The sequence below is a fragment of the Musca vetustissima genome, unplaced genomic scaffold (assembly GCF_032173495.1).
Source record: "Musca vetustissima isolate MV318-11 ecotype Yass unplaced genomic scaffold, APGP_CSIRO_Mvet_v1 utg36595, whole genome shotgun sequence".
Classification (NCBI taxonomy): Eukaryota; Metazoa; Arthropoda; class Insecta; order Diptera; family Muscidae; genus Musca; species Musca vetustissima.
Window position 1 is genome coordinate 226,177 of NW_026880470.1, and position 14,842 is coordinate 241,018.

Consider the following 14,842-nt stretch of genomic DNA (forward strand, 5'->3'; position numbering starts at 1 on the left):
TATGTTCTTTATTAGGGTATGTTTTGCATCGGTGAAGAAGATACCCCAGAACCAATAAGAAATTACGGTATAGAGTGCATACCACCTAACCAAGATCAGGTCAGAATAGCAACGAAGCGGAACGATTTATTCGGCGGCGGCGCATCATATATTAGACTATCGGCGGCGGCGCGCCGACAATTTACCCGACTCGCGGCTCAACTTCGACATATGAATACAAACTTTTCCCGTACTACAAGAATCTACTATTTTTTACTGGGATAACAAATTTTCTTTTATATATAAAAAAATTTTAAAAACTAGTATATTCTTTCAGTACGGGAAAATAGTATCGAAAACGCAAAGCTAAAAATCAGTTAATTCAATTAAAATTTTAATTGAATCGGCGCGCCACTATTCTGAAATGCTTTCGCCGGCAGCGACCCGCTCACTCAAAAAATGATGATTCACAGTCGACTCGCTTCCACCTCTGGCCGGAAAAGACTTATCAACACCCATCGAAAATTCAGACAAGATGACATTTTGTCGTGTGATCTTTTTAACATCCTGCTGGAAAAGGTCATACGAGACACAAAGGTGAACAGAAATGGAACGCTGTACACCAAATAATACATGTTACTCGCCTACGCCGATGACATCGATATAATGGGTTGAACATTGCGAGCGGTAATAGCCACCTTTGAACAAATTGAGGAGTCTGTCAAAGTGGGTCTGGCAGTAAATGTCGAGAAGACCAAGCTGATGGTATCAAAGAGTAAGACGTCCAGTCGACTCGGACCATCTGTGGAACATGAGAACTACAGCTTCGAGGTAGTTAAAGATTGTATATAACTTGGAACCGCCATAAATAAAACTAATGACATCAGTTTTGAAATTCGGAGGAGGATAGTGTTGGCCAACAGATGTTACTATGGTCTAAGTAAGCAGTTTAGAAACAAGACCAAACTCACACTGAAGCATGGGTACTTGCGCATGCAGATGAAGCAGCTCTTGGGTTGTTTGAGAAAAAATTCTTCGAAAGATCTACGGACGTCGAAGAACGAATGAACCACGAGCGGACATCGACATAGTCAGTCTATTGAGCTGCAGCGACTGCGGTGGCTAGGCTATGTTGTGCGAATGAATGAGCCTACTGATGGTTCACGCAGAAGGGCAAGGCCTCGAAACATGGTATTTCAAATTGGAGGCGATGCGCACAAGACCGACACGCTTCAGAATCAGAATATAGAACCACAGAAAGTTATGTTTTCGTGATAGTTGTGTAGGCTATCATATATTCGGCCCCGTACGACTTACTGGTTTCGATATCACCAAGCAAAAATTGTTTTCGTAAAACAAATTTGAATGTAAAGAAGTATTTTTTTTTCATCCTGATTTAAAATGCTAAGAAGTTCGCTACACCCTAATATTCAAGTAAATGACTTCAAACAATATTACGTGTGTACAAACATATGTACGTATAAATGTAACAACCACACAGATTGTAATTTGGAAATCGTCGTAAATTACACAAAAAAAGTAACATTCGTTTGTGTGTTTTGCTTTTTTGTTCATAGCATTTACCCAAACTAACCAATTTTCCCGACCAATGGCCAGCCATTTGTGAATAAATTGATGGCTGGTGGTCTGGTCTGGCCGTTGTCGCTACTACTTCTGCCTGGTGTTATTGGTTTTACAAGTCGCCGTCGCTTTAGTGTTTGTCATTTGCGGCTCAAGTGTGTAACACGATGAATTTGAGCTGTCCGACCTTTTCAAATCAAGTAGAATTTGTTATTTTTTTCAGTTCTGTGTTCCGAATAAAACAAGACTACAGCAACAACAAAATAACAAATAACTCTCGTATAAACATATAAATTCACACAGAACTACCAACAGACAAACATTCCTCTATAAAGAATAGAACTGAAAACTTACAAATCTTCAAATGTTGTTCATTTCAATTCAGATGACATGTAAATTTATGACCTTTTCAAAAAAAAAAAAAAAAAAAAAACCCCAAGAAGAAAAGAAAAATCCAAATGAAAGAAAATGAATTGTTTGAGGATTTGCACAACAACAGCAAAAGCAATAACAAGAACTATAATAAAACAGAGCATCAATTAGGGATACATTAGGGGCGGTTGTGGTGAGGACAACGAAGACGACGTCAATAACAACAAAATATGCAAATCTCAAGTCAGAATTTTAAACAGAGAATTCTTCTATGCAATTGCGGAGAGATGGAAGGGGAGGAGAAAAGCTAAGAATTTAGTTAAAGAAAGCCATACATTGACCTTTTTCCTTTAGCAAGGAGACAGTCTGTTTTTTCTTTTCTTTTCTGATTTGTTAAATACATTGCCCATGGTATGTAAACATGTTTTGATTGGCAATCTGATATAAAATTTTTAGGACAAAATTTACATGCATCCATAAAATGTATTTAAATGATATTTTTGTTCATAAATAAAAATATTCCTAAAAATTTTCGAAAAAAAAAATTAAATAAATTGTATGATTTAAAAGGGATTTTAAAGACTTTGCATGAAATCGTAAAAATTTTCTTTAAATAAATTATGGCATAAGGTCGGCACTTTCAGGTTATTCTCTTTTTCCATTACGTATGCAATTTTTTAATTTTATTAAATTTAAAGTTAATATTGTTAGAAATGTTGTTTAATTTCTATTTCAATAAAAATATTTTGAATTCAATTTCTGCAATTTGTAAAATTTTTTGCTTTTGTACTCCGATGTGGGAGTTATACCTACAAATTTACAGAGGTCTACATATTCTGATATTAACGTTATCGAACTTTCAAATATTGTATCAATATCGTTCAGAAATTTTGCTCAAAAATAATCATATATTATATGAATAGTGTTCACAAAGTGTTGCCAATGTCCAGATTTCTGCATTTTATGAATGCAATTCATACAACTTTAATTACACAAAAACTATTTGTCGTTTTGATTTTTATACCCTTCACCACTCTGTGGTACAGGGTATTATGTCTTTGTGCATATGTTTGTAACAAGCAAAAGGAAACGAGATACACACATGGTTCCTTTTGACAATACGCAATAACTTTCTGAGTCGATTTATGCATGTCCGTCCATCCGTCCGTCTGTTGATGTTAAATTGTAAACAAAGTACAAGTCGCATTTATAATCCGAATTAGATAAATTTTGGCATAGGTCACTTATTTGGCCTAAGGACGAACCCTATTGAAAAAATCGGTTTAGATTTAGACATAGCTCCCATATATATTTTCGTCCGATTTAATGTAAACGGACCCATATATCTTTTGATTTGCACGAAATTTGGTACAGCGTAATGAATTAGGTCTAGAATGATGTGTGTCAAGTTTCCTGAAAATCGGTTCAGATTTGGATATAGCTCCCATATATATTTTTGTCCGAGATTTCGATATAGCTCCCATATATATGTTCGTCCGATTTTATGTAAATGATGCACCAACGTCCCTATATATCCTTCGATTTGCACGAAATTTGGCACAGCGTAATGAATTAGGTCTAGAATGATGTGTGTCAAGTTTCCTGAAAATCGGTTGAGATTTAGATATAGCTCTCATATATATTTTCGTCCGATTTTATGTAAATGGTGCACCAAGATCCCTATATATATCCTTCAATTTGCACAAAATTTGGCATAGCGTACTGAATTAAGTCTAGAAAGATGTACGTTAATTTTCATGAAAATCGGTTCAGATTTAGATATAGCCCCCACAAATGATTATAGTTTTAACAACGCGGCGAACCGAATAGCGTGTATCAATTTTGCTTTAAATCGTTTTCCATAAATTTTCCCTATGTTACGCAGACGGAGAAAGAGGGAACGTAGACATGCAATTGTTAGGATGCAGGGTCGTAGGCAGGGGGGCGGCCCTGGGGGACCGCCCCCCCCCCAAAAATGCATTTTTTTCACAGTAAATGTATGTTTGCAATAGCGACTTTTGTCATTTTGTACATATGCGAATTTTATGACACCAACAATGGAATACAAAACTAAACTGCGTTTGTAAACAAGTGTAATAGTAGACAAAAATTGGTTGAAAAGCAGACAACCACCAAGTGAGGGAGAGGAAGAGACAATGAATGACGGTTGTGGCGGTGGTTGTTGGAAAAGCAACAAATGAGGTAAAGTAAAATGGCAAAGCATTATTATTAATAAAATATTTACATTTTTGGAAAAAATAATGGATTTCTCATGATTAAAAAATTTAAAATTAAAAAATGGACATGAAAGTTCCAATCTCACGTGGCTAAAAGCTCCAATGTAATAAAAAGTGGCTGAACCTTTTGGTTTTGTATATCGACCAACATCAAGTTTAACGTTTAAAATACGAAAATTGGTATGAATCATGTCTAAGTGTGGACCGATTTAGCTAATTTTCGAAACTGACATTTCAGTTTTGCCCTCCGAAGGTGGTACGATAACGACAGAAGTACAAACGGACTGAAATGGCTAAATTTACATAGAATATAATACTTATGGCAGGATATAAAATGACAATTTCGAGGTCAGAATATCCCCCACACTATGATGAAATACGCTATATACCGATAATGATAATTTTTAGTGTGGAGATTGGGTACCCAATCTAAAATCCCAAAATACCGAAAATTTGGGAGTACTGTTATATTGGGACTATCCCAATATGCGGATTGATATAGCCCATCTTCGAACTTGACCTGACTGCAAACAAGAGACAACCCTATGCAAAATTTCAACACCCTATCTCAATTCCTGCAGAAGATAGCGTGGGTATAACAGACGGACGGACATGACTGGATCGGTTTAGAATTTTACCTTGATAAATAACATAAATACTTCATAGGGTCGAAAATGATTATTTCGATAAGTTACAAACGAAAAAAAACTTTAATATACCCTCCATACTATGGTGGAGGGTATAAAAATGTAGTCAATTTGGTTGAAAGTCAATACTAGAATGTTCTATTATCGTACTCAAAAAGTGGTGGAACTTTTCAAATTTATAAAAGGACAATAAAAAAAAGTTCAATTAATAGGGGATTTAAGGTTCTAATTCCGTGCCTCAGGGAAGGTATCATAACTCAGTAGGATTGGTAAAAATATTGCGACGGGCAAAAATTTTACTATTTTGTTTGGTTCGTTTAGCACCTTCGACACTTATTATCCGTACGCACCATCCAGACAGGCGGATGGAAAGCCATGTGTAAATGAACTTCAAATTGTCAGATATTGATTTGATCCAAAGAAACTTGGGGTAGATGAGATATGTTTTTGCTGTATCATTTTTAGCATATGTACTCGAAAGTGATTTTAATTATATGATCAAAATAAAACCAGTGAGCGAAGCAGTATAGTCGGACAAGGCCGACGCTACACAACTACCATTGAACTATTACTTTCTACGTTCTATATTCCGAGCGTGAGCAATATGTCGCGATATTTGCACCTTTGGCATATATGAGGTCAGCAGTTCCTCTTTCCTACCGTGGCATCTTTTTCGAGTCATGTTTCCCGGAGTAAAAATTTACTCCATAAGATTCAAATTTTGTTATTTTACACAAAAACGTTTTGGTTGATTCGATCTGCTATATCAAGGCAGCTATTCGAAGTAGTTAGTCAGATCGCCTTCCCGATGGAAAATTTGTTAAATTCGGTAGATAGTTGTGGCGTCTAGAGCGACTAGAAAACCCTGCAAATATAAAGTTTTCAGTTCATTTCATCCGTAATAGTCGAAAATTATAGGTGTAGTCCTGCGCCATAACCGGAACCACATTCAACAATTACAGCAGTGCTACATATCCGCCCCCTAGTGTGGTAATGATAACACTGAACAATATCAGAATACGTATCTCCTGTGAATATTTTTCTGTAACACCTATAACCGAGTATAAAAACAATATAATTGGTATCAATTTGAAGGTATATAATGTAATTTTCTCCGGTCTATTGCCTTCAGGAGTAAAAATATACACAATGGAATGCAAATTATTTTCATTTTTCACACAAAAGTCTTGGTCTTTTTGAACCGCTAAATATCGATAGATCTTAATAAAAAAAAACAGGCATGCTTCTTCCCTGGCCAGCTTCCCTTCATAATGTAAAATGTCGTGGTGTTCTTGTCATTATTGTAGCCTCTAGAGCGACCAGAAAATAGGACAAAAATATAATTGTTGGTCCATTTGATCCCCTAAATATTAACGGAACATTACGTATAGGTTTCTTCTTTGGCCCGAACCGAACCTACATGCTACATTTCGTGAAGATTGGTTCATGACTGTGGCCATACATAGCTATAATACCCTCACATTTTAGTTGTGTAGGTCGTAATTAACAACAAACGACTTGTTTCAATTATAGTAATATTTTTAAAATTAAAAATAGAACTTCACTTGACATTCTCTGAAATAAAAATTAAAAAAGAAAAAAAAAACGAAACCAACTTACCTTTCTTAACTTTCGTTGAACCGATTACGCCAAATTGCTTTTGAATGTGATTCTGCACTGAAAGAACTTCCATTTTCATGAGAAGCGATGAAAATAAATTATCCAAACCGATTAGAACGTTGCGCGATGATGGTGGGGCTGATGTGGATAGATGCGATGCTGTGGCTGCCGCAGCTGCGTCACTTTCACCGTTGCCGTTAATGGACGACGCTAAATGGACAGGCGGTTGTGGTGGCGCTGCAGATGATGGTGTTGGCGAGGATTGTGGCGATTGTTGCGGTGACGGCGATGACAAGGAAGCCGGTGATGTTGCTGCTGTTGCCGAATAATATTGATAATGATGGATGGAATGATGCCGTCGTCGTCGTTGGCGGCGGGAATGTGTAATGAAAGCGTCACTTTTGGGGCTGGTGCTATAAAAACATTGATCATCGATTGCGGTTGCTTCTACAGCAGTTTCGGTTGAGGGACTTGGTGGTAACGTGTTGGCGGCGTTTATTACAAAAAAGGAGGGGAGCCTGCAATGTTACGAAGTGTCAAAGATGCAGCAGCAAAGTGCCCAAAAAAATAAATGGGAGGGAGTTCAAATGAAACCGTGAGTTGTTTTTTGTTATTTTAGTTGTAGTATTACAAGGCGATCTTGTAAATTTTGTTAAACAATTATTTTCTTGAGGATTTCTATCACAATTGTAATTATCCACTGCGTCTTTCTGCGGGGTAAATTCAAAAGGTGGATGCGCGCTTTTTCTTCGCGGCTTGACTTTCCAATGTGTTGCCGGTTTTTCTTTCGATTCGTTGAAATGAAGCTGCTATTCTTTGCTTGGCATGTCAGTTTGATGTCCTACACCACCAACAAATGTCAGGAATAAAAGAGTTCGTTTATGGAGTATCTCATATACGAAATAAACAAAAGAACCGATGAGATACCACTCGTTCACTCAAACACCCTCACTCATTTACTGAGTAGGTAGGTGTGAGAGCTATGCACTGTGATTGTGAGAGGGCGAGAGCCTGCCTGTGTGTTTTTGGGGGGATATATGGGTGCCTCCACAGTAATTGTGGTATTCTTGTGTTGGCCTCTTTGTACTTTTGTGTTTTTTTTAGTTTTCGTTGTAATGTGCAAAAATCATTTGACAATTCTTGTCTTTATTTTCGGATGGGAAAAAAGAAAATTGGTTTCCAGCAAATGATTTTTTTCCCTCTTCTGGTTTTTCTTCTTCTTCTTCTTGTATGTATGTTAACCAGTAGATGATAGTAGTTTTGTTCGTTTTAACTGCAGGCAGTCACGCGTGAAAATCCAGTTTCCAGTTTCTTGCCTTTCGCCAACAACAACAAAACGGCTAGGCTTTTCTTCTTTCTCAAGACTGCAAATTAAAGTTGCTGTAAATCAGTTCAAGAAAAACGCACGTTCGCATACACACACACGCACGCACACACACTGGGGAAAAAGTTTGTTGGTTCGCTGGTTGAATATTTTCACAGAACTTCTTTATAAGCTTTGGATTTGTTTTTTGTTTCGTTTAACATTCGTTTCGTTCGCTCGTTCACAGTGCAGAAGCAGAAGAAAGATACTGTTTTGTCACGGCGTGAGTGTGTCAGTGTGAATGATGGCAAATTTAATTCTATTTTTTTTTGTTTCTGTAGTTTGTTGCTAAGGGCAGCAGTCGTCGACTCCGAACTGCAGTCAATTTAACTATTGTTTCGCAGTAGAGCCAGCCAACCAGCCTTTGCTGTTCGCTTACTGGTGGTGCTGGTGCTTAGTTTTTAGATGGCGAGCGGTCAATGGAGAGCTTTCGAAAGGTGTTGCAATTTCTGTGGCTGGCTTTTGTTGTTGTTATTTTTACGTTTATTAACCGAAACAATGCTGCAGATGCATAAATGAATCCAACCATGGGTTCTTGATCTCTTAAGGTCGTTTGTCAACTTATGGCATTAATTCTTCAGAGAGGTATGACGGATGGATGTTTGACACAAACATGGCAGAGGACAGTCAGCAAACATAGAAAAACCCAACAACATACGAGTACACAAATATTACAACAAATAATCAAATCAAACAAACAAAAAACATAACGAACGAATTTTCACACCAAATGTCAATCAAACGCGTCGGCCGAACAACACTCAATAACGGCAATTTACACACAAAAATGTTTATTTCTTTGCTTTCCTTTTTCAGAATATCATAACAAAGGTTATCTAAAATTTCGCTTCTCCTTAGTTTCTTCTTCTTAAATACGCAACGAAACTAATTTTTCAATTTCGAGTTAATTTCGTCAAGGCGAAAAACAAATTTGAGCCCTATTTCGTTTTACTGACTGACTGATGGTTCGGTTTTGCCCTCCGCTGCTTTTGCTGCTAACCTCGTTTTGCCAGCAGTGCTACAAAGCTACTATTCCGGCCGGTTGCTATGCTGGGTTTTTATACATTTCCTTGTTGAGGTTTCAACACATCGACGGAGTGCATCGGTTGTGTCAGTCGTTTCCAGAGCCGTCATCTCTGCATGCGCATGTCATCACTTGCAATAGAGCGAGCGCATGTTTCAGCCAGCAATATGATTTCGTACTCAGTCAGAGTAGTCACTCAGAAACAGTTGTTCTTTCGATACCTTGTCCTAGGGTGTGGGGCTGGGGCTCTCTGCTACGAACAAAAAAACATCTGTTCGCCAAACATCTGTGCGTTATTTGTTATTGTTTTGTTCTCCACCAAAGTAATAATCAGCTGCTTTCCTTGTCGAGAGAGCAAATCACATTTTTTAATGTGCACGAAAAAGCTCATTCTCTTGAGTGGTTGATAATCAGCTGTTTAAGCACACGTCTCCCCTGAAGATAAAGCACAATTTGATGTCCACCCGAAAAGAAAAAGATAAAATGCAAAGTGGCAACATTTTGTTCATAGCAAATTTAGCTTTATTTTGCTCTTGGGCAAGCAGGAAAGTGTGCGACTAATCATAAAACGGAGTTGTTCTTAATATTAAGGCGTTATGGGAAAACCGGAAGTATATACCCTACGTAACACTCCGATACAGGACATTATTTTTTAGTCCATTTGTATGTGAAAAATTACAATAGAAAATATTTCTACCAAAAATAATCAATATTGGTCCATTTTTCGGGGTAGCTGCCATAATTTTCATTTAAAAATTTTCAATATCGGTCAATTTTTTCGGGAAGACTCCATATGAAGTTATCTTTAACATTTCAGTATTTTGGAGTTTTTGAGCTGTAATGTGGCACTTTGTGTTCTTAATGAGTTATAAATCTCCCCACTAAAAATTCTCAATATCGGTTGTCTTTATTGGGTAGCTCCCATGTTTCTGGGTGGCCTTGTTTTTAAATTGCTTGCTCAGACCATAGTCGTAGGTATGGTACCACCAACATTTTGGTATTTTATTTAATTCCCCTAAATTTGGTATTTTGTGTAACTAATCCTTATACTCAAAAATTTAACCCATTTCTATATCCTCCACCTCCTATATTCAATAGTTTTTAAGAAATTTACAGTATAAAATTAACTGAAGTCAGCAACAAAGCTGTTATTATTTTATATAATTATTTTATAGAGTAAATTTCTTAAACACTATTGAATATAAATATATAGTTTGTTTTGGGACATGCAGTGGAATTTGACGTAGACTATTTTATTCTTTGACATAATATACCTAAAATTAAGTTTCATGTTACTTTAATGCGCTTAGTCGAAAAAAAGTACTGGGAAATGTCTCTGAAAAAAATACAAGAACATTTTGAATTTTTTGTTCAAAATGTATAACTATATATTCGGTATATACATTACCTGCATATGCCCGCTACGTCGTTAGCGGATCTTTCCAAAATTAAAATAAATAAACATTGATTTAGCGACACAATATAACGTAATATAGATTTATGTATTTCTAAGCATGTTCTAACAATGATCCATCTCACTTTTAAAAGTTATTTAATAATCTCGATACTTTTGGATTCAGTATAAATCAGAAAACGTCGAATAATGATAGCTCAGATCCTACACATTATTTTTTAAAGAGATCATAGTCCGCATTTCTTTCGAACATATTAAATGGAGAACAATTTACTTATTTCTCAAATTCAACAGTATTAAAATTCAACATTTCTCACCACTCCATAATATCCTGTTTCAAAGCATATTTTTCTTCTTATTTTATTTTTATATTTTCTAAAAGTGCACGACTTTCTCCAATGCATGTTTTTTTTTTAATTTTTTGTTCCTTTCGGCAATTTTATACTAATGTAGTACGTTTTAGTACATGTGTATCATTATAGTACGAATTTGTAATATAACATTTTGTACAGTACACTATTTATTATAAAGAGGTCTGCCTTTATAGGGAAGATTGCAGTAATTTAGTATTTTTAATGTTGTGTGTTCTCTACCTTTTCCGATGTAAACTATACGCATTATATATAATTTGTTATAGTTGTTATACATACAACATGTCAGCACTTTATCTCTACCCATTCTGTCGTATACAATATTTAGAACCGAAAGTACTAATGTCAAACCAAACTGCGAAAACATTGTTTTTCATATAAAAAGACCTGTACCAAATTCTATCTCCACCCGTACCGCCGTATACAATGTGTTGTACTTTTAGAAATTATTTCTGGAAAATATTTATGTATAAATGATTATAGTCATAGTTCCAGATAAGTATTTAATAAAAGGTTCCTACCTTTATCCCTTCCACCGTACCCAATATTTAGTACTTGTTGGTACCTTTAAGTACAATTTACCAACTTTTTGTTTATAATAGACAAAGCTACATGCCGAATTTCAGAATTATACTTTTTCATAACTTTTTAGTACATTTTAGTACTAATTTCCAAAAAATATTTTTGCCCATCGTTCTATTTTTAATAACTTAAGTTAAATAACATGTTTCAGATATATACCCGTACCTGTTCTATTGTAATATCATACTTAGTACCTTAAGTACTAATTTCCAAAATTTGTTCATCCTTCCCCCTTCGCCTATCATTGGCAAAGCCGTATACCAAATTTCAGAGTTCTGCTTCCAAACGTTTCGGTGTAATATAGTCATAGAGTAATGAAGATATAGACGACGAAATACTCAAAAAATGCGCATTCAGGTAACTCAAAATAAAAAAATCAAAAATTTTTAAAGACGTTTTTTGGGGAAAATTGTCTATTTTTCTTTAATGTTTTTATTTGAGGATATAGTATTTTCTTAAAACTAACTATATTTTGTGGCATTCCAAATTAAAAGGTTCAAACATTTAAATAAATCACGATTTAAAATTGAGTAGCGCATTCAGCAGTCTCAATTCAGAGAGGACTGGTGAGAGCATTTCGTCGTCTATATTTTCATTAGTCTATGATATAGTTTCAGTATTTTTTTAGTACTAATTTCCAAAAAATATATTGGCACAACATTTTATTTGTAATAGCTTAAGCTACATATCAACATTGGTGCATCCTACAAAAAGGGTTAATATATATTATAAAATCCAAAACATTTTTAATTAAACATATGCTTTATATAAAACGAATAATAAAACCTGTTTATAACTCCGAAGACCTCCTCCACAAATACATATCTGTTGGCAACACCGACTGGCATTTTTTTACTTGTTTTTTGGGGTATTCTCCCCAGAAGCTATTTACAGCTTCTTTACAAAAACCCTTTCATAACCAAATGTCTTCTGTAACAAATCGAAGTACTTACGTTACCAGCGACACTGCTATGTGTCGTCACTTTGCGACGAATGCACATAACGTTGCTGTTATGTGCAATATATATATATATATATATATGAAAGGCTGAAATATCTAAAACTGAACCGATTTTAACAAGTTTCAATCTAAAACTTTCTGCAATACTTCATGTAACGCCACCATTTGCATTAAATTGGACGAAAATATATATGGGAGCCAAATGTTGTCTCAATCGGGCAAAAATTGGGAGTTTGGTGCACCATATACATAAAATCGGACGAAGCTATATTTCTATGGGAGCTTTATTTATATCTGATCCGATTTCAGTGAAACTTAACACACTATATCCCAGTCTCAATTCCATAGGTTATGCCAAATGTTGTCTCAATCGGACAAAAATTGGGAGTTTGGTGCACCATTTAGATAAAATCTGTCGAAAATATATATGGAAGCTATATCTAAATCTGAACCGATTTTTACAAAACTTGTCGTACATAAGTATGACCCTAATTCAGGGCGCTGTGCAAAATTTTGTCTCAATCGGACAAATATTGGGAGTTTGGTGCACTATTTAGATAATATCTGAATATAATAATCTGAACCGATTGTATCCAATTTCAATAGGGTTCGTCTTTGGGCCAAATAAATGAACTGTGCCAAATTTAATCCAAATCGGAGCATAAATGCGACCTGTACTTTGCTCACAAAAATACATGGACGTACGGACATATTGACTCAGAACGTGATTCTGTGCATATTCTCAAAAGGAACCACGGGTCGTTTCCTTTGGCTTGTTACAAACATATGCACAAAGAAATAAAACTCTGTACCACAGCGGGGTTAAGGGTATAAAAAAACCATAACGCTATAACTCAAAAACGTTATCTATGACGAATTCTGAATATCTCACCCCCCAAAAAAGAAAAATTCTCGGAGAACACATTAAATGCTTAAATGGTCGTGAGTTAAGTTCTAAATCTCCAATATAGTTTACTAATATCTATTATATTAAATTTCGATAATTATTTATTAAATATTTAAACATTTACATTTATTTTGCTTAATTGTTGTTCTTGTTAGTTTTTTTTTATTCTTACACGTATTATTTAACAATTACTCGCGAACATAGAAAAACAAAGTGTTATTTGCATAACATTTATAATGACACATTCTATGCAAACATTTAATTTAATTCACATTTTTTTTTACACCGACATTTAGTTTTGCAAACAATGAGGCCTTTGTTAGTTTGATTATTTGAATAACATTTTTAATAACTGCATAATGAGTTTTTGGTTATTATTCAAATGAAGTACTATTAGAAACCAAATATGTTTATTTTTTCTGTTGCTGTTGTTGTTTTTGTTCGTTAGATCAAATTATGTTTATTTCATAAAAATGTTTTTTTTTTGTTTGGTTTTCGAGCCCAAAACAACATTTGCAGATTTTTCAACTTCAATATATTAGAGAAAATATTGCGATATTGTATGTTCATTTTGATTATACAACAAAAACGGTTTGTTAATTAATTAAATGCATATAGTACATATGACGTTGTATTCCCATGTATACACACAGACATATGTGTGTATACAGTTTGTCAAATAAATGTTTGCAAACATTTTTTTAGGAATAGTTAATGAGTGATGCCGCCTTTCTAAATAGTTTTGGATTTTTCGTCCACATCAAGTCAATATTTGTAACAGGCATAACGATATCTACCTCATTGTGGGAGTCCTTAGTCCTGTCTGCCTAAATATCATTGTGTATATAGGCGAAGAAGGACATTATGCGATAATGATAGGGTCGAGCGACTGTGGAGGTACTTATACTAACATTTTATACTTTTGCTGGGAAATGGGATCCGGTTGCGATACAAAATGATCGATATAGGGGCAAGTACTTAGCTGGCTCATCCAATTTGAAAGACCATTTTTGGAGATGTTGTCTTCTTCTTGACCTTTCCATCGTATTCGAGGCCTTCCCCATCACTTGGATCGCTTCTATATGCCTTTTGAGCTGGGGCATCTTCATCCATTCTCACAACATGGCCTACCCAACGTAGTCGCTGCAGCTCGATACGGCTGACTACGTCGATGTCCGAGAATAGATGGTATAGCTCACGGTTCATTCGACGAGGATATTCACTTTCGACGCTGATCGGCTCATAGACCTTCCGGAGAATTTTCCTCTCAAACGCTCCAAGAGCTCCCTCATCTGCTTGCGCAAGTGTTCATGCTTCAGATACAACATACAACAGCACGGGCAATATCAGCGTATTGTAGAGTGACACTTGTTGGTCCGGGTCTACTGGACGTCTTGCGCGTTGATACCATCAGCTTGGTCTTTTCGTCATTTACTGCCAGTCCCACTTTGGCAGGTTATTTCTCAATTCGTTCAAAGGTGGCTGTTGCCGCTCACAATATTCGAGCCATTATGTCGATGTCGTCGGCGGAGGCGAGTAACATATGCTGTTTGGTGTACAAAATGTCATTTCTTTGGTGTAAAAAATGTCATTTGCCTCTTGTATGACCCTTTCCAGCAGGATGTTAAACTAGTCAAACTACAAACTGTCACCTTGTCTGAAAGGCTCCGAGAGGTACTTTCCGACATTTACTGCTGACCTTGTGACACTTATAGTTATCCTGCATAGCCGTATTAATTAAAAAAAATATATATGCCGAACACATCCGAGCGTATTGGGCTGTC

General features: G+C 35.7%; 1 protein-coding gene across 1 annotated transcript in view; it reads right to left on the reverse strand.

Moving 5' to 3' along the window:
- LOC133326150 (protein charybde-like) overlaps nucleotides 1-14,842 on the reverse strand; it is a 64,992-nt gene that overhangs the window by 34,017 nt on the left and 16,133 nt on the right. The window contains exon 2 of the mRNA XM_061534829.1: nucleotides 6,437-6,954. Within this exon, the coding sequence (XP_061390813.1) occupies nucleotides 6,437-6,954 (518 nt within the window). The remainder of the gene's footprint in view (nucleotides 1-6,436; nucleotides 6,955-14,842) is intronic.